General features: G+C 43.5%; 1 protein-coding gene across 4 annotated transcripts in view; it reads left to right on the top strand.

Moving 5' to 3' along the window:
- Positions 1–19,061, top strand: part of SPON1 (spondin 1) — a 391,445-nt gene that overhangs the window by 290,446 nt on the left and 81,938 nt on the right. For all 4 annotated transcript variants that reach the window (XM_064492555.1, XM_031459977.2, XM_064492554.1 and 1 more), the window contains one exon: positions 3,442–3,590. In XM_064492555.1, coding sequence (XP_064348625.1) covers positions 3,442–3,590 — 149 coding nt within the window. The remainder of the gene's footprint in view (positions 1–3,441; positions 3,591–19,061) is intronic.

Below are 19,061 nucleotides of genomic sequence, written 5' to 3'. Positions count from 1 at the left end.
CAAAAGGCCAGACACGGTTCTTCTTTCAGCAGCACTAGCCTTTTCAGCATCATTGTGAACACTGGTAATTTAGCACCAGTGATTACAACAGAAAAGATGTCAGAAATGAGGAGGCTACACATAAATTTAGGATACCCCCCTGGAGTGGCTTTTCAGACAAACGCACACCTGGTTGGCTATCAGTATCTCAAACCTGTATGTCTAATCATTTCCTCCTCCCAGCCTCTCACCTACCTCTGTCCCATCTATGCCTCATCCAAGCTACTAGGAGTAAACATCTAGACTCAGATATGTGTGAGCCACTTGGACACTGCCTGGGCCTGAGAGGGATGCTAAACCAAAGAGCTGTGGCCTTACCTGAGAACCAAAGTGTTAGCAATGGTCTCTGTTCCTCCTCTGTCCCAAGACTGAAGCCCAAGTGTTTCCGCAAGGACCCCAGTGGTAGCCTCACTACGTATTCCTTTAGGAAGCTCACAAGCATTACTTTGTCCCCGTCTCCCCAGGCCTCCTGATGCCTGCAGCCTTTCTCCCACTCCTCCCTCATTTCCTGGTGGACAATGGAACCCAGGACGAAACTTCTTTGTGTCCCATCTAACTGAGGTCCCTCATTCCCCTGAGATGGTACTTATTCCTTTTCTCTTAAGTTACATCTTATGTTTCTTATCTCCTATATTGAATTAAAGGCAAGTTCATGTTTTACTCATTTTTGTAGTTCCCGAACTACAGCCAAGGAGGAAACTATAATTACTGTGGGTCTACTGTGTGCCTGTGATTGCACATACCTCATGTCATTATTTTGAAAATTGAATTTAATTCTTCTAACAGGTGGATAAGGTAGGCATGATCATCCCTGAATTACAAAGGAGGGAGCTGGGACTCAGGGAAATAAAGTCATTGGAATTTGACCAAGTTTATACGGCTAGTGAGTGGCAGTGCCAGGATTTGAATCCCCATCTTCTGGCTCTAAGACCAGTGCCTTTCCTTTAGGTTGTTGTTTGCTGTTTATTTTTTAACAGCATGCAGGAGAGCTGATTGCTTCAACCCAGTAGGAGTTAGGAACTCTGCTGAACTGAGGCTTGAATTTAATCATATTGAATCAAATCTGTGCAAGTCTGCTCCCAAATGCTTCCAGCACATATATTGCCACCTTCCCATTTGATTATTTGGTTGGAATGCTTCAGGGAGCACGTAGTAAGCATTCACAGTGCATCAGGCAACAGGGCTAGGGACTGGGGCTACAGTGCTGAAGACAGGCTTCCTCAGGGAGTTTACAGTCTAGTGGGGAAACAGACATATAGCAGGGATCATAAATGTGATCTGTGATGATACAGAGAACAAACTAGTGGTTACCGGTGGGGAAGGGGGAGGGGCACAATGTGGATGGGGGGCAAGAGGTACAAGGTACTATGTATAAAATAGATAAGCAACAAGGATATGTTGTACAGCACAGGGAATATAGCCATTCTTTCTTTTGTAATAACTTTAAATGGTGTATAACCTATAAAAATATTGAATCACTATGTTGTACATCTGAAACTAATATACTATTGTAAATCTGTATATTGAAACAGATATAATATTGTACTTCAGTTTTTAAAATGTGATCTGTACTAAGAGGAGACAGAAGACAAGGGCTTAAGTCATTCTAGGGTGGTCTTGGGAGGCTTTTGGGTAGATAATGAAGGAGGAATGAGTTCGCTAAGCCAAGAGGAGGAGAGCACAGAGGGAACAGCATGTGCTCAGGAACTAGAGTACAAAATTGCAGGTAGGATGGGTCTGGAACAAGGGGGCATTTCGGTGGAACAGAGCGGGAGGGGCAAGAGATGCTGCATCTGGCCTCCCTGTGTTCACATCATGAACCAAAGGTCATGGGTGGCTCCAACCCTTGCCCCTATACAAGCCATGCTCTTGGCCTAGATGATAACTAGGACATTCTCCCTACTCAGGAAGTGAGTTAGAGAAATAGCTGGCAACATCTCCATCTGTCTTCTCTAGGAGTGTGAGGGAAAGACACAGAGTCTGCATTTCCCTGATGTGTGGGAAATAATGAGCCAGCAATTGAGCAGACCCACATGGTGATGTCATCCCTCAGAAAGCTGTGCAGGTGGCTTTGTGCCCATGTTCTTGATGTGCCCCTGGGTCTGAGGACCCTGGGGTAGCAGGTGGCAGATGTAAACAAGATCAGGGCCTGTTCAGAAGCATTTTATTAAGTCGTGGGGTGGACTGGAGAGAAGTCCAGTCCCATGGGGTAGTAAACTGCAAATGTTGGTTGTCCACCCAGTTCAAGTTTTCCTCTTTACTATCCCTGAAAATGTTTCTTCACTTGAGACTTTATAAAACCAACCGAGAATGGTGGAGAACTGAGCCAACTCTATGATGAGCTGTATGTAACTTAGTAATAGAGATGCATCTATAGTCATCATGTGCAAAAACAAATCCAGTGTGGTGCTGGTGTTGACTCTCTTTCCTCTTCTTCCTCCCTCCGAGACTTTGAAAAGTCTTCAGGCCAAGTTCTGTGTTGGTCCTGCCCAGACCTTATTCTGTTCTCCCTTCACATCATCCATTAATTCCATCCTACATCCCTCTACAGTCATCATCCTGCATCATCCTCACCCAACCACTGTGGACCAGTCACTTCCTTGTATCTGCATCACCTCTCCTGTCCTTTCACGGGGCTAGCCTGCCTGCCTCTCACCCTGGAAGGTGCATCCAGCTAAAAACAAGTATGCTTATTCCCAAGAACTGTTAAGCCTACTTCCTTTCTCCCTCCCTTCCTTTTTGCTCCTTGCTGCCCTCCCCGGCTCCACACTCCAGTTTTGCTCCCTCTAATGCGTTCTTCACACTGCTGCCCGGATGATTTATCTGAAATTCAAATGTGACTGTGTCATTCCCATGCTCAGAACCCTTCGGTGGTTTCAGACCCTTTCAAATGACATCCGAACTCCTGAAGCATTTAGAACAAGGACATCCATGAGCAGGCTCCTTCCTACCTCTCTGGCATCACTGCCTACCTCTCCCCTTGACAGAGTGTGACACAGCAATGTGAAATTACGTATGGCTCCCCAAACACGCAAGGTTATTTAGTGTTTCTGAGTCTGCCAGAAACAGCCTTTCCTCTCTGTTCTGTCTTACAAATCTGATCAGCATTTAAAATTCTCCCAACTTTTCTCTGCTCTGAGCTCTTCCCAGACAGAAGTCATCATGCTGGGCTGCCTCTGTGTCTTGTTCGGACACCTACCATTGCCCTGTCTGCTTATTTCCAAGACTTACTTACTTGTAGGGACTCTTACTCATCCCTGAATAGCACAAATCTAACACAGAGCAGGTGCTTGGCCATCGCTGGTTGAATCATTGTCCAATTACACCTCCTCTCCATGCTTTGAGGGACTTGTATTTTATCCACAGCCACACTGATACCTGCATCCCAATTGGCTTTCCCAGGTCGGGCCAATCACTGGTCTGCGATCATCGGCGGATCCCACTCCAAGAATTACGTGCTGTGGGAGTATGGAGGATACGCAAGCGAGGGCGTCAAACAAGTTGCAGAACTGGGCTCACCAGTGAAAATGGAGGAGGAAATTCGACAGCAGGTAAGAAAAACAATCACAGAATCACTGAAACCCAGAAATGTAGTCAAAGCATCTTTTTAGGTTTCTTTCCCAGCGGCTTGAAGTTTACAGGACCATGTGCTGGAAAATTGGTGCCATAGGAAGTGAAATCTAGCTGCTGAGTTTGGGGGCTTTATGTTCAGTAGAGGACAGGGACACCTTTGTCCACCTTGTCGTCTCAGATTTCCCCTGGATGCGCTTGTTGTTTCTTCAGCTTGTGCTTAAAAGCTATGGCCGTGTTGTTGGGATGCCATGTCTCTGTTCTCCTGAGGTCGGTGTGGTGGATTACGGTTTTCTTAATATGATCCTTGAGAGGGTTGGGGGAGTGACATTCACACTAAGCTGAAATCACCATTTCTAAAAATAAGCATTTGTGCATTGACACGTGCTTTTTGCACCTATGTCTTGACGTGTTTGGTAAATTAGTCAGTGATTAATCATGGTCATTACACGCTAAAGCATCTTTTATATACCATGTATCATGTCCTGTGCGCCCAGGAGCCAGACCATTATCTAGGTCCCCATTCATACCAATGGGAGATGGGGAGAGATAGTCCATCAGTAAAAAAAAATATTGTCGGGAAATTCCATCACCCCTCATCAATAGCTCTAGAAAGAGGCTAGTGAGGGATCTGGAAGAAGAGCTACAGTTTTTTGAAGGCCATTCACAGGCTGCACTGTGGGAGGTGACAGTCCAGCTCTGGCAGTCACTACTCACAGAAGCCCTTCGGGCCTGAGAGAGCCTGGTAGGCAGCCACATCTCGCTGCCCAGGAGCACTCAGGAGGGAGTAAGGAAAGAGAAGACCGAGCTTGGGATGCGGTCATTTCACAGCACAGGTCACTGCAGGCCATTGCTCTGGTCACACTCCCATCCCACATCTCCTGAGACAATTTCGGGGACCCTGAAGACCCTAGGCCCTGTGTCTCACAACATGTGTGTGCAGGAGGGCGAGCCCAGCTGAGGCCCCCAGTGCTTCCTCTTGTCTCACGACATGTGTGTGCAGGAGGGCGAGCCCAGCTGAGGCCCCCAGTGCTTCCTCTTGAAGTTCACCATCTGGACTCCAAGCTCCCACAAACCCTAAACTGAATGCAGCATTCCTACTATAATCCCCTGAGGAATCCTTTTGGGCCAGAGTCCAAAATGCCCAGGAGTTAGCTTGTTTCTCATTGATTTGATTTAAAACCTTTCTTCATTCTTGGAAAAATTGTTTAACCCAATGTTCTAAGAGAGCATGTTATTATTCATCACAAGTTTATCCTACTAGCTACTCAGTGTTTCTCTGACTCTGGCTGCCGTACCTCCTAACTGGTATCACTCATTTGGGCTACAGTGCACCACATTCATCTGCAAAGTCACGAGGGCATCATGTTGGTCCTAGTCTGGCTTGTCAGGGAAGGGAAATCCCTTGTTTGGGTTCTTGGTTCTCAGGCATGGAATTGTGATACGCCGGCTTGTCAAGTTCTGTCGTGTCGTGTTGTGTGTTAAAACCATTTGTTACAGATAATAGTTGACGTAGTGAAGTTTACAAATTAATTGGATTTAGGTCAAGGGCATCTTCATACTCGTGCTTGTGTCACTTGTTGGCTGTTTTAAGGAGTTTCTGGAGAGAAGTGGAGCACATATGAATTATGAGAAACTGAGAAAACATAGTGCTGGCGAACATAGCAGTGAGAAGGCTAAAAACTGATGGATAAGACCCTGCCTTAGAATGGGGCCTCCTTTAGGAAAACATTCTTTGCTTGCTGTGTTTCTAACCAGCACCTGGGATTAGCTCCTGTACACACAGACAATATTTGGCTATCCCAGCTGGCTAGTGTTCCTGATGTTAAGTCATCATAGTGCTTAATTACAGGTACTGCACACAGGAGTTAAAAATCCCATGGAGCATGTCCTAAGGGATCATCTGTCCGGCCCTCTGGGTGCTGACCATGCACTCTGAGCTCTCACCTCTAGTTGGAGAAGACAAGATTATCATCCCAGTTTTGCAAATAAAGAAACTGAAGCACCGTCAATAGCTAGAGAATTCCAGAACTTGAACCCAAGCCTGTCTGACTCTGCAACCTGCACTCCGCACCAGATACATCATTTGCAGGGGCTCCTGAAAATGCGGGGTCCCTTGTTTAAAACTTAAGAGTTTCAAGTTGGTGACCCTGTGAATTTCACACCATTGGGCCCTGAGAATCTGCAAAGATCACACATTCATCAGGCCGGCCCTGCCCATCCACTTTCCCTGCCCCATGGAGAAGCTCCCTCCACCACCCCAGCCTCTGAAATAAGCCTGTTTCCAGAGCTCTGCTAGCAACGCATCAAGCACCCCAGCCCCCCAGCTCATCAGAAAGTCAGGTGGATAGAGTGATTTCAGGGTCCCTTCCCTTCCGAACAATTCATGGTTCTAAATATTGTTCCCTGCAAGCACACAATTTATTATATTTTCCTGTAAGTCAGGTAAGGAACAACATAAAAAGGAGCAAGAATATGAATCCTCCTAGAATATAAAAGTCCTCTGAATAACCAGGAGCTTGTTTGAACACATCAACAGACTAACACAGTGTTCTCAGCCTTTAATGCCTTATATCCTACCAACCACTCTATCAAAGAACCCAAGTCCAACAAGGATGAAAATAAAAAGCCCTCTTTTGCTAAGAAAAACATTTATATGCTTCCCAGCACTCTCTTGTTGTAGACTTATCGCTCACTGCAAGTTTCAAGGGCATTAAAAATCACAGCAGATATTGTTGGAGGTAAATCTTATGCTAATGGCTTTCAAATACAAATGAACAAAAATAATAATCCTATTAATAGTGGAAAACTGTAATAATATTATTGAGTGTAAATTTTAATGTTACTATAACTGCAAAACACCAAGAATATTAATGAAAAATGACCGCAGCATTACTGGCAATAATGACACTGGTGGCTGGAGAGAGTCAGGGAAGGGCACAATGCACACTTCTTTGCAGGGAATGGAGGCCAGTGTGTCCTAGTGGGGACTGTGGATTAGAAATACTGAGCTAAGGCCAGCACCGGGCAGGTCACAGATGGGTCACCAAGACACGTGGAGGCGTAGGGAATGGTAGATCGCACGTGTAGGTAGGTAGACCCAGGACCTAAAAGTGAGTCGATACGTACTCATAGTTCTGAAAACATTACACTAAGACCATTTCTACCCCATCAAGTGCACATTTATGTCATGTACACTAGGTGTCTGCTTCTCTGCTGGATGTGGCCCAAAGATGGTGCACCCTTCACCATGTTTTTCATGCTAGAAACCTAGTCATTATCCTTGATTCTGCCCCCTGCCCCAACTTTTGCCTTCTCTCCTAAATTCCTCCAGTTCACTTCCTCATCACCACATCTCCATTTAAACCACCTTCATCTATTGCCTAAATTATTGCACAAGCCATCTGGTCTCCCTACCTCCAGTCTTCCTGTTACTCACACTGCCTCGTGGCCATTTTATAAAATACCAATTGGAGTATGCCACTCTCCCAGTTAAGATGTTTAATGGCTCCTGACTGACCCTAGTCAGGATGAAGTCCAAACTCCTTTTCATAGCTTAAGCACCCTGCATGATCTGGCCTTGTTTACCTCCGCCATCTTAAATTTCTTGCTGCAGATCCAAGCTTTACCACTGCAGAACCTCTCAGTTTCTCCCAAGAGCCATGACCCTCTGGCATCTGAGCCCTCTGTCAGCCTGGAACATCTTGCAGCTCCCCTTCAACTGGTAAACTCTTTATCCTTCAGGACTCAGCTTAAACGTTGCTTCTTCCTGGAAGCCTTCCCAAATTCCGTACAAAACTGGTACCCTTGCCAGGTGCTCCTGCAACACCCTGTACCTCCCCTATCATTACAGTCATCACGTTTACTGCAAGTCCTTGTTTGATGTCTCTTCCTCACTAAACTGCGAAGTGCAAATCCATCTCTGTATCCTCTGAGCTGGGTGTAGTGTTAATTGCTTCATAATTGTTTTGTCAACAGAAAATCGACCAGTTGATCAAAGAAAGAAATGGAAAATTTTATTCGAGCCAAATGTGAGGATTATAACCTGGGAAGAACATCTCAGAAAACTCTGAGAACTGTTCTACCCATTAGAAGTCAAGGCACAGTTATGTATGTTTTTTGAGACAAAAGGCTATGCATCAAATGATGTATTATTGGCAGTTTACACAACCCAGATCTAAGCGTCATTGTAGTGGGTCACGTGACCCCTTACCAGATTGAGAAGGAATGTTACCTTTTAAGGAGTTGTCTTGTTGATGCTGGGAGAACATTGCTCTTTATGGTTGAGCAGGTATTCCTGCCGGTTTGATCGATGCATAAGAGAGGCACACGATGCACAGTGAGGGGAGAGAGGAGACCAAAGGGCAGAGAAGAATTTTTTGTGTTTAAATTGTTCTCGCCTTGCCGAAAAATATGAATTTTATTTCACCGTTTCTTCAGTCTACTAATTTATTCAATAGCTTCACTGAACACCTGCTAAATAAACGATCAGATCATTCCCTACCTTCATGGAGTCCATGTTCTAATGGGGGAGACAAGGGAAAAAACAGTTAAATAATTATAAATTACAATAAGTAAAAGAAACCCACGGGAGTGACATAGAGACCAGTAGTAGGGAGGGACCTTTTTAAGTAAGGTGCTCAGGGATGATCTCTTTGAGGAGTGCCCATTAAGCTGAAACCCAAAAGAAAAGCATGAGGAAAAGACCAGTCTGGATGGTGACAGCAGCATGTAACATGAAGACTGAAGTAGAAAAGAGCCTATGGTGCTTGAAGAACTGAAAGCAGGTGTGGCAGAGGAGAGGGAGTGAGGGCATGAATGAAGGACACATTGTCTCCGGGCTGGAGAAATTCACAGGTTGGGTGGGAGAAGCAGATACATAAATAACCATTTCCATATAATGTACTTAGTTGCTTTAGGGGAATCTCTGCTGCAGCCGCGGAAATGCAGGCATTAGACTGTGCCCTGGAGGGAGCCCTTGAGTGTGCAGTTCTCGGAGTTCCCCCAGCCTTTAACATCCCCTGTTCCTTGTGGACACACATAGACGTGTGTTAGTTTCCCCACCCCTTCCCCTGGGTGGGCTGGGTCCACAGCTCTCTGTGCTGTCTCTCTCCTAGACTGAATCATCCCCACTCATTTCCTTCTCCATCTCCCAGACAGGCTCTGTGTCCCTGGAAGGCAAGTGCTTGTTGGTTTTCCTCACTGCTCTGTTCTTATGCATTCTATTGCTTCATTACAGTTACTTTTTTTTTTAAATTGAAGTATAGTTGATTTACAGTGTTGTGTTAGTTTCTGGTGAACAGCATAGTGATTCAGTTATTCATATATATATATTCTTTTTCATATTCTTTTTCACTAGTTACCTGTATCTCTTCAATTTTAAATGTCTAATTATGTCATTCAGATTATTCTATTATCTCAGGGTCTTAGGGACTAATGTTTCTTTGAATTGAATTTGCTCTCTCTCCCCATCACTCGCTTCCTCATTTGATTTTGGTTATTTTGCTCATCTTCAGTGGGTGCTTTCCTTTGTTTCCTGTGGGAGTGCTATGCTCTCAAGTTGTGGTGTCCCGTTAGGGGGAGATTGCATTTTTGTCTTTCCACCCGAGTTTTAATGGCATTTCTCAGCTTGCAGTTGCCTGCTGCCTGCCCAGTATAAATGTGGACTCTGCATTCACACATGGGAGAGGCTGGGGCTTCTATTTCTTGAAGGTGAATTTTCAATCATGGGCCTGGACAGAGGGCAAGCTTCCTTTTCACCCCCCTGAAATAACTGATGGAGGGTTTTCTTATCCCCTGTTCATAAAAAGGGCAGCCCTTCAAAATGTCCAGCTTGTTGCGGGGCATTTCTTCCCACATCCCACCTCACACCAACTCGAGACCCCTGCCTCTCTCCCTGTGTGGCTTTAAAACCTCCACCTCCAGCTCCTGGGGCCGCCCTGGCCCCAACAGGTCCCCAGGCATCAGCTCCTGTCCACAGTTCTGGGTTAGACTTTCCTCCCCCTTTCTGGTATCCAGGAAATTTTTTCTAAATTCAGTTATGTATTTATGAAACTTTGTCTTGCTATAGTTTGTCTAACATTTCTATGTGTTTTTAGCAGGAGGGAGAACCTTTTGAATTAGCTCAGTCTTTGATGTTTCCAGATGTCCACCTAGCATATCCAGCACCTAATACAGTGTCTCACATGAAGTAGGTGCTCAACCAGTGTCTGAACTGATGAATTGACAACCAAGCCATAAATGTCTCTTGTATAAGAGGCCATGAGCTGTGAATGCCTCTCACTCGTGGAAAAAAGAATGCTAGAAAAAAATTCCAACTTTTATATTTCTCAAAATATAGAAAAAAACACTCTGACTTGTATTTCTCGAGACTCACAGCTTCCCTGACCATAAGAGGTCAGATAATGGTGGACCCTAATGTAAGCATTGATTATTTCACCTGCAGGAGGCCTCACTTTGGCGGATTCCTTAAACCTGCTGCCAGGATTATCGCACCACCTGTGGCACAAGAATCAATAAACAAAGGGATGTGCTTTTTCTTTAAAGTTGAAACAGTTTATAAGGCTCTGGGAACTGTCAGGCAGGGTTTGAGAATTTCCTTTTCTCATCTTCTTTAAATCATTAGAGATAACAGGTGTCTACTAAACTTTTATTTTTCCTGATTTTTTATTTTCTACAGTTATGATCACTTTCCTCTAATTAGAACTAAAACCCTTGCCTGATTTCTGATATTTTCCATGAATCGTGACATGCTGCCTCATGTGTTTGAAAAAGTGTCTCACACACACACACACACACACACTCACACGTTACTAGCTTTTATTTATAGTAATAAAGTTCCAGTGATCTGCAGTGCTTGTGAGTAGTCGTATGGTATAATTGCTAAAAGCACTGGCTCTAAATCAAGATTCCTGGATTCAAACCCTGTTCCAGCTCTTACTTACTGTGTGACTTTAGACAAGTTACTCAACCCCTCTGTGCCTTGCTTTCCTCTTCTAGGAGATGAGGGTGGTTGTAGCGCCAGCTTCACAGAGTGGCCTAGGGACTAATGGAGCGGATACGTGGAAAGTGCCTGGAGCAGGGCCTGCCCTGTAGACAGTGCTCATTAAGTGTTATCTATCATTACCACGTTTCCATTCTTGGGTGTCCATTTCCTCATCAGTAAAATGAGGGGTTTGTCCGAAGACTGAAGGGCCCCTGCAGGAGCTTGAAAGGTTGGTGATTCTAGAGGTTCAAGTTTATCATGTCCATCCTCACCCCAAGAGCCACAGGATGAGGACCACTCCTTTGCCATCCTCCAGGCTCTCTCTGCCTCCCACTCCCCCCACCCCCGCTTAACAGCGTCATCTCCTGATAGCCCTAGTCCTCTGTCCACAGTTGACCCTAAACAATTTAAGGACAATAACCACATCCACATATAAAAAAAAAGGAGCCCCAGCAAAGCTCCATGCCCGTTCCAACTCTATTCCAGTGCTTACATTCCTCCCCTTCCGTGGAATGGCTTTATCTGGATGCCCACAGGATCTAGTTCAATGCCACCTCCAGAACAAGGCCTAGAGGCAGCCCCCAAACAGGAGACCTTCCCATGTGCCACAGGACACCTGCCAGAGGGTAGAAATATAGACAAGGCTCCCAACCCAAGGAAGGAGGTGGTCCAGTGAAGTCTCTCAAGCGTCAGTAACAGGAACCCGCTCGAAATAACTCAAGACAAAGGAAACTTGACTGTAGACAAAAAGTAGAACTCAGGAAAACACAGCTAATTCTGACTTCAAAAAAACCTCACAAGAGCTGTAACCAGAAGTCATCAGGCTGAGACAGCTGCTGACACTCTCCCCTCCCCACCCAACCCCACTACCTGGGTTATGTGGTCTTTTCTCTGCTCTTCTATGTGAATCTCTTCAACCACCTTTTCTCAATAGATCTGCTGTCTCTTCTTACTTATGTTGCACGTAGCCCCAAATGGTGGCTATATGACTTTCTTCCTTGGCTTCCATAGCCAACTGAGCAGGGTTGGTGACTCTCAGTTGCAACACTGGAAAGACAGATTGATCATTGGATGGTTTGTGCATGGGTTCCCCCTGCATCAGAGAGCTACTCCTAATCCAATCAGCAGCCACCCCCATGTAAAGAACCATAGAGCTGTGGTTAGAGCAGCTTATACTAAAAAGGGAATTGAAGGTAAATTAATTGACATTTCAAGTCAGCAGTAGATTGGTGAGAAGTAGACCAAGTCACAGAACCTCAGACAAAGAACCAGAATTCAGGGCTGCATGTCAGGGAGGAGCACTAAAGAGAATGGAGGCTTGGCACAAAGGAGAGAGGCGATCAACAGAGCCCCAGGGTGCAGAGCTAAGCCAACTGGGGGGAAATGCTGGGACCAGAGGTTAGTTCAGCCACTGATGTGGGACCAGGGGGTATCACTAGACCTAAGCATAAAGATTTGGAAAGGCAGAGACCAGAGAAGTGATACGAGGGCCAAGGGCATGGTCACGACCACTTATTTGCTCTTGCACTGCATTGCACTTATCTACCACCTTGCATTGTTACTTTAGAACCATGAAAACAGTACAGGGCAAGTAGGTAAGCTTCATAACTATTTGACCTTGAGTAGGTCACCTAACCTCACTGAGCCTTAGATTTTTCATTTACAAAATGACCATAAGACTATGAACCACATTTGTTGGTTATGAAATAATATAATTGCAGTGCCTAGCTTGAAATATGACCAATTATTACTTTTATTATTAGGACAAAAAAGTACATTTGAAGGATTTATAGTTCCCTTGTCCTCCCACCTTCTAAGAAAATGCTTTGGCTTTATTGGGTGGGAATGCAATTGGAAGAGGCGGGTATATGCACTACATAAAAGCTGCTGGCGGATGTAGACCAGGAAGAAGGAAAAGTAAGGGGAGAAATAAGACCAGGAAGCTGGGACAGTATTAGAATTCTAAGGAGTGAGAAGAGACATATTTGAGCAGCTGCTGTTTGGACTGGAAATCGGAGCGAGGAGGAAAGGTCAAAATAAGACTTTTAGTAAGTTTGATTTCTAAAAGAAGAGACATCAAAAGAGAATTTTTAGCTGTACACTTTGCAGAACACTGTGTGATGTAATTTATCCTCTGCTTCCTCCTCAAGAAACATTCAGTAAAGACCTACAGTGCTTTCAAGGCTTCATGGAGTCAGACTGGGTAAATAAAATAAAATAAATTTAGATTTGTCAGCCCCCAGAAATGCCCAGTTTTATTTGGGTTACATTAGTATTATTATCTATACCTCTTCTGTCCTTCACCACCTTATTCAAGGCTTAACTGCACAGAATGTGTAAGTGGGTACTTAGAGTTGATAGAAAAAAAGTGATACTATGGGTGGAGGTGGAAAAGGAGTTAAAAAGATTCTCAGTCACAGACACTTGACACAGAAATTAGAACATCATTTGAAAGGTGTGATCTGAGTCATGGGAAACCTCTTGTTTGCTTTCAGTTGGGTCTTCAAACAAATCTATATCACAGTAGGACAAGCAGCTAAAGTGACTGAGCGATGCCTGTTCTTTAATAAATCTTGCCCAGGCTGCCTTTGCTGGAAGAAGCAAAGTAGTAGCAATTCCCAACCTCCATGGTTCGACATTAGAGCATCATCAATCCCTGGGAATTTTTCTGAGAATCTCTGAGAATCTCTCTTTGAGAGAGATGGGGAATAATTTTATTTAAAAGTTATACATTATTTAACCCACTAAAAATCTATTTTTACAGCAGCTGAGCCAAAATATTACAAACACAAGACAAGTTTAAGTGGGGAAATAACAAATTGTCAAGACCTAGAGGGCAGTTTGGCAAGATCTATCAAACTGGTACATTTAAAAATTTTTATTATGGCCAAAAATATGCAGAACATAATACTGTCTTCACCATTTTTAAGTGTACAGTTCAGTAGAGTGCTGAATATATTTACGTTATTGCGTATACATTTTCTTTATACCTTGATATAGTATTTCTAAATCTAGGAATTTGTCTTTCAGAAATATTCTCACACAAAGGTATATGAAGAAGGATACTCATTACAAGAATGTTTCTAAAAATAAGAGATGGGAAGAAGCATTTTTTTTTTATCAATAGGGGACATATTAAAAAAAAAATTCTGGCTGCTCTTATGTAGTTAAATACCATTCAGCTATTAAAAGGAATAAGTCAGATCCGTGTGTACTGATACAGAACGCTCCCTGGTGTATATGCTTAGGTGGGGGAAAGCGGAAGAGTATGTCTAGCTTGCTGCCATCTGGGATAAAGGCAAGCGGGCCAGAGTCAAGTGATTCTATGCATATGCCGAATTTTAGATGCATAGAGTATCTCTGTGTATACACACACCAGAAACTCAATGTCTCTAGAACAAACTGGGAGAATAGGAGTCAGAAGTGAAAGATGTAGTCACATTTCATTATATGCCCTTTTGTACTGTTGGTACATACACATGTTACCTTCTTAAAAGAATGTTATTTTAATAAATAAGGAAAACTTTGATAAGAAAGTGAATATTGCAAAAAGGACAATAGTCCAAACTTAATCTGTAAATTTAATGTGCTTCCCCTGCAAAACATAATTTTAAAAACAATACAAGCTGATTCTATGGGAATGAAAAACTAAGTAGTTAAAAGTAACCAGAAAATGTCTGAAAGACAATAATGATCTGTTGGGAGGTAACACATTAGCCAAACCAAATATTAAAAACCACATTATAAAACTGTACATTAAATATACATTAAATAAAACTGTGTGACACTCGCATATAAATAAACAGATCAATAGAATATAATAGGAAATCCAGAAAAAGGCCCAGAAAAAATTTTAATTTATTTTAAATTAAATATAAGAAAAAATATAATTTCACATCAGATGGGGACAGATGGATTGTTTAATTAATGGTAATGGCACAACTGGAAACCATGGAAAAACACATTTTCTCCATACGTCAAATCTTAAACCAAAATAAACTATGCATATATCAAAGATTTAAATATTTTAAAAATGAAGACATTAAAAACATTAGAAGAAAATAAGATAGAATCATTTTGTAATCCCAAGCAAAGTCCCTTCCAAGCACATCACAAAACCCAGAAGTCAGAAAAGAAACTATTGATAACCTGAAAACATCTTTTTAATTATGGGAAATATTTAAACATTTGAAAGGTAAAAGACAAAGTGGGGAAAATATTTGCAGCACATACAATAAATGGAGGGCTAATTTCTCTAATATATAAAGAGCTCTTATGAGTCAATTTTTTGAAGACCAATAAACCAATTAAAAAATGATCAAAACACATAGGCAGTTTCTCAGGAAAGGATATTAGATGGCCTTCAGATATTTTAAAAGATGCTCCACCTCCTTTACAATTACAGAAATGCAAATTCATTCCACAGGGCTATAATTTTTGATGTTAGGCTTTTGATAACCGTATGTAAAAAGAGGTGTAGAAAACCAGACACTGTAAAATGCCAGCTGGGGCAGTGCTGATTCGTCCAGCTTTGTGAAGGACATGTTTCTCCGACTTCTGGTTCCTATCCAGAAACATATACACAGATATACTCATACCTAGGAACTTGCTGTTTACAGAACATTATAACAGAAAGAGTGGGAAAACTTGAATATCCATTAATAGGAGACCAGTTAAACAGAAATGAGAATTTGAGATTAAATAGTGCCAAGACAAATCATTTAGTTAAAAAAGAAAGTGCAGCAGAGTATTTATAGCATACTCCCCTTGTGTTATCATTTTAGATGTATGCTTCTGTCTCTTGAAGGGTGTATAAAAATATGAATAGTGGTTGCCTCCGGGGTAGGGAGGTGGGAGGCTGTAAGTAGGAAGGGGAGGGGAACCTCTCATTGTGTTGCCTCTGGTGCCCTTTGAATTTTGTAACATGTCTTTGCAATATGTATTTTTAAAAGTGATTTTTAAATTAAAAAATAACCCAAACAGCCCAGCTTAGGAATCTTTAAAAGACATCACATAAGAAAGCACCTATGTGCTCTTAGTGGTTTGTTCTCATCCTGGTGACCCACAGAGGTGGTCTAGATCCTGTTCGTGGAGTCAGGCCAACGTGGCACCAGTAAGCCTCCAAGTCCCCTGAGGACATGGTCCCAAGAACTGGGCTGGTTAGAGGTAGAGATTTATAATCCCAGTGGCAAAAATAGTTGACACAGAGAAAGGGTATGAATCATGGCTTAGGAGGAAAGCAAAGATCACAGTCAGTGCTTAGCCTTGGGTCTGAGGGCTGAGGCCCCAAACAGGAAGAGCCCAGAAGCCCAGACAGTACAGGAAAGGCTGAAAAGTACCCCAAACCCCTTCTGGTGTGTTGGTAGCCACATGGCCTAGGAGGGCCTGATGTCTTAAAGGATCAGAGAGGACTTTTCTCCAGAATGGCTCCACAAGTGATCAGAGCCACCCCCACTTCACCTCCAAAACAGTCAGGCAGCGGTCCTACATGCTTTAAGTGTTTAATACCCTGCCAAAGAGAGGACCTTGTCTGTGGGCTGTCTCACATTCATAGGCCCACGTTCTGCAGGAGCCGGTGGGGGCCTCCTTCCTGAGAGTGTACTCCATGGACGGTGCCTGTTCACAGGCCATTTGCAACCAGTCCATGAAGCACTAAGTCCAGAAGTTAAGAGTAAGCATTCAGAAATAGGAATTTAATGATGTCCAATGACTGTAATAATAATTTTTTAAAAATCAGAACTTTGATACAGTCTGCAACAGATTTGATATTTTAAAAATGACATCAAATTAATCTTTCACTACAGAGTTGAAAAGCTGAAATTGTTCTAGAAGAAACAGTTGTTCTAGAGGAAAAGTTGAATTGTTCTAGAGGAGAGGACCGTTTCTGGGGCATCTCTTTATGCCTAGTACCTGAGTCAGGGTCTGGGATATCATAGATGCTAACATTATCTGAAGTTACCACTGTCCACAGATTTTTTTTTTAAATAATAAGACCGAGGCTTGGAAAATACACATGACTTGCCCACATGCTGATGGCAGCACAGGTTTGCACCCCAGTACTCCTGTCTTCCGTTCTGGTGCTTTCTTCTCTCTCTGCTAAAAGAGAGGAGGCCTAGGTGGCCCTGCAAATTTCATCCTAGTGTATGTATTGAAAAACTTACCTAGTTTTCACCAGATTCTGTGTCTGAAACAGTTTAGAGTAGATTTTTCCAATGAATATTTGCCATCTACTGGTTGAAAAGGTGTACACGCTTCACATAGACTTCATTCATTCATTCATATGTCAAACACCATGTTTGAGAAGTCACTTGGCCTTAATGAGGCTCATGGTCTTTTGGGAAAGACCGACATAGAAATAGGTGACAACACAGTGCAACTTGAGCCAGAAAACTCAAGTCCAGGGCACACAAGGAACGCAGAGCAGAACCCTCCCCCTGCCTCGGGAAGCTGCGATTTCATGAGCAGCAGCAAACTCAGTATTTCAATGCTCAGAAAATACTGGCGCCTTTCTTGTCTTGGTCTTGCTGGACCATGAGGTCCAGGATAGCCGTTTTTGTTATTGCCTTCTCCGTGTGAGAATGGACTCATGAGCTGAGCATGTTAGGAATGCAGCCAGTAATGCCCTTTGGCTGAATGGGGTAGCTATCCCAAGAGCCATATCCCCTACATCTGGTCTTCGAGTCTGTTTTGAGAGAGCGTTGTTTGTTTCCCATGTCTGGTCAGAGCATCTCTGGGCTGTCCCTCCTGTACATTCGGTGCTTCAGCTCTCTCATCCTGAAGGTATCCCCCAGGCAAGCAAGTTCTCCCAGTCCAGTGAAGATGCCCTCCCTGGGCCAAGAGCCACCACCCAGGTGTCCAGCTTGCCTGAAGTGAGAGATGCATGCATAAGGGGGTAAAGACAGGCCTGTAAAGGGAGACTGAGGTCGTCTCACAAATGAACTTGAAAACCAGGCTGCAGAGATTACACGTAGACGAGTAGGAATAGAGCGCCATTGAGGATTTCTGAGCAAGGAAGGGACCAGAGACAATGGCATTCGTTCATTCAACAAATAATTATTGACATCTTTTGTGTGCAAGGCACTGAGTGAGACCCCGGGCCGGGCCCTAAAAGCACAGAGAAGAATAAGACCCAGTGTGGGAGATGTGTGACATCATCTCCCTGGGTTATAATGCACCCTCTACCCCTAGACAATATAAAATCTATATCTTAAAGAAAGAAATTAAATTGTCTCTGAAACGTCATAGTATATGAACTTAGCTACAGGAATTATAAAGCCATAAGTCACACTTCCAGTTGTTCTGTAACTATGTAAACATTGCAGTTTTTCCTTAGGATAGAAATACATAAACCAACAAAAGAAGAGACAGGAGCCCCAGCTCATGGAGGGAGATTCTGCTGCCTCCTTAGATGCTGCCCCCAGAATATGACATTATGTCCCCTAGACACCGAGCAGCCAATAAGATTTACAAAGCCTGGCTTCACAGGCTAAGGGAGATAGAGGGAAACTCAAGTAATTGCAGGAGGATGAGCTGCACATTATGGTAGAGTTATGTCCGAAGGGATAGTAAGGAGAAGTATCAGTTCTGTCCAGTTCCATCTTGAATGAAGGACCTCACAAAGTCACGAGTCAAACTTTGAAGGATGAAGACGTTTGCTGGGTAGACAAAAGGGAAGAGCACATGAGGCTGCACAGAGGTGTGAACTACCTTCATGAAACTGTGAGTGACGGGAGAGCGCTAGGAGTGGAGCAGGATGGACATGCTCATCTCTCATTTTGTGCACGGAGGCCGGCTATGCCCTGAGGTCAGCAGGAGGGCACATACAAGTGCATAAGACACAGCTCTCACCAGAAAGAGCTCAAGGACCTAGAGTTCGGATATGTGGAAAACCCAAACAGCAGTGCTTCTCTCAGAAGAGGGAGGCCAAAGGAAGAAAGACAGATGATTCTTTCAAAGTCTTGCTATTATTTTTCAACCCCACGTGGTTCATAGCCTCCATTTACTGAGAGTCTGCCCTGTGCCAGGAACTATGATAGATTCCTTGCAGACTAACCTATTTCAATGGGTCATCACAACAACTCTGTAAAGGTGGTTACTATTGAGTTTATTTTCCAAATGAGGAAACCAAAGCCCAGAGAAGTTACGTAACTAGCCCAAGGTCACACAGCTAAGAATTAGTAGCACCAGAATTTGAGTTCTTTCCTTTTTGCTGGCTCTTTGCTTTTCCTCATGTTAACTATCCATCCCCAGAAGACTTTCATTTCCCATCTGTATCTATAAGAATTCTACCCAGCCTCCCCTATCCCACTGTGCTATGATGCCTTTCCTGGTCCTTCCAAATGCTGTTGTTTCTGCCTCCTCAGATCTTCCAGAGCATCTTGTATCCCACTTTGGCCCCTTCTCTGCCTTGTGTTATGAGTGTCTGCACGTGCCTCTGGAAGAACGGACACAATGTAGGTGTCCGCCC

The sequence above is a fragment of the Camelus dromedarius genome, chromosome 12, assembly GCF_036321535.1.
Source record: "Camelus dromedarius isolate mCamDro1 chromosome 12, mCamDro1.pat, whole genome shotgun sequence".
Lineage (NCBI taxonomy): Eukaryota > Metazoa > Chordata > Mammalia > Artiodactyla > Camelidae > Camelus > Camelus dromedarius.
Note: the sequence above shows the minus strand (reverse complement) of the source record. Positions and strands in the feature narration are given on the sequence as shown.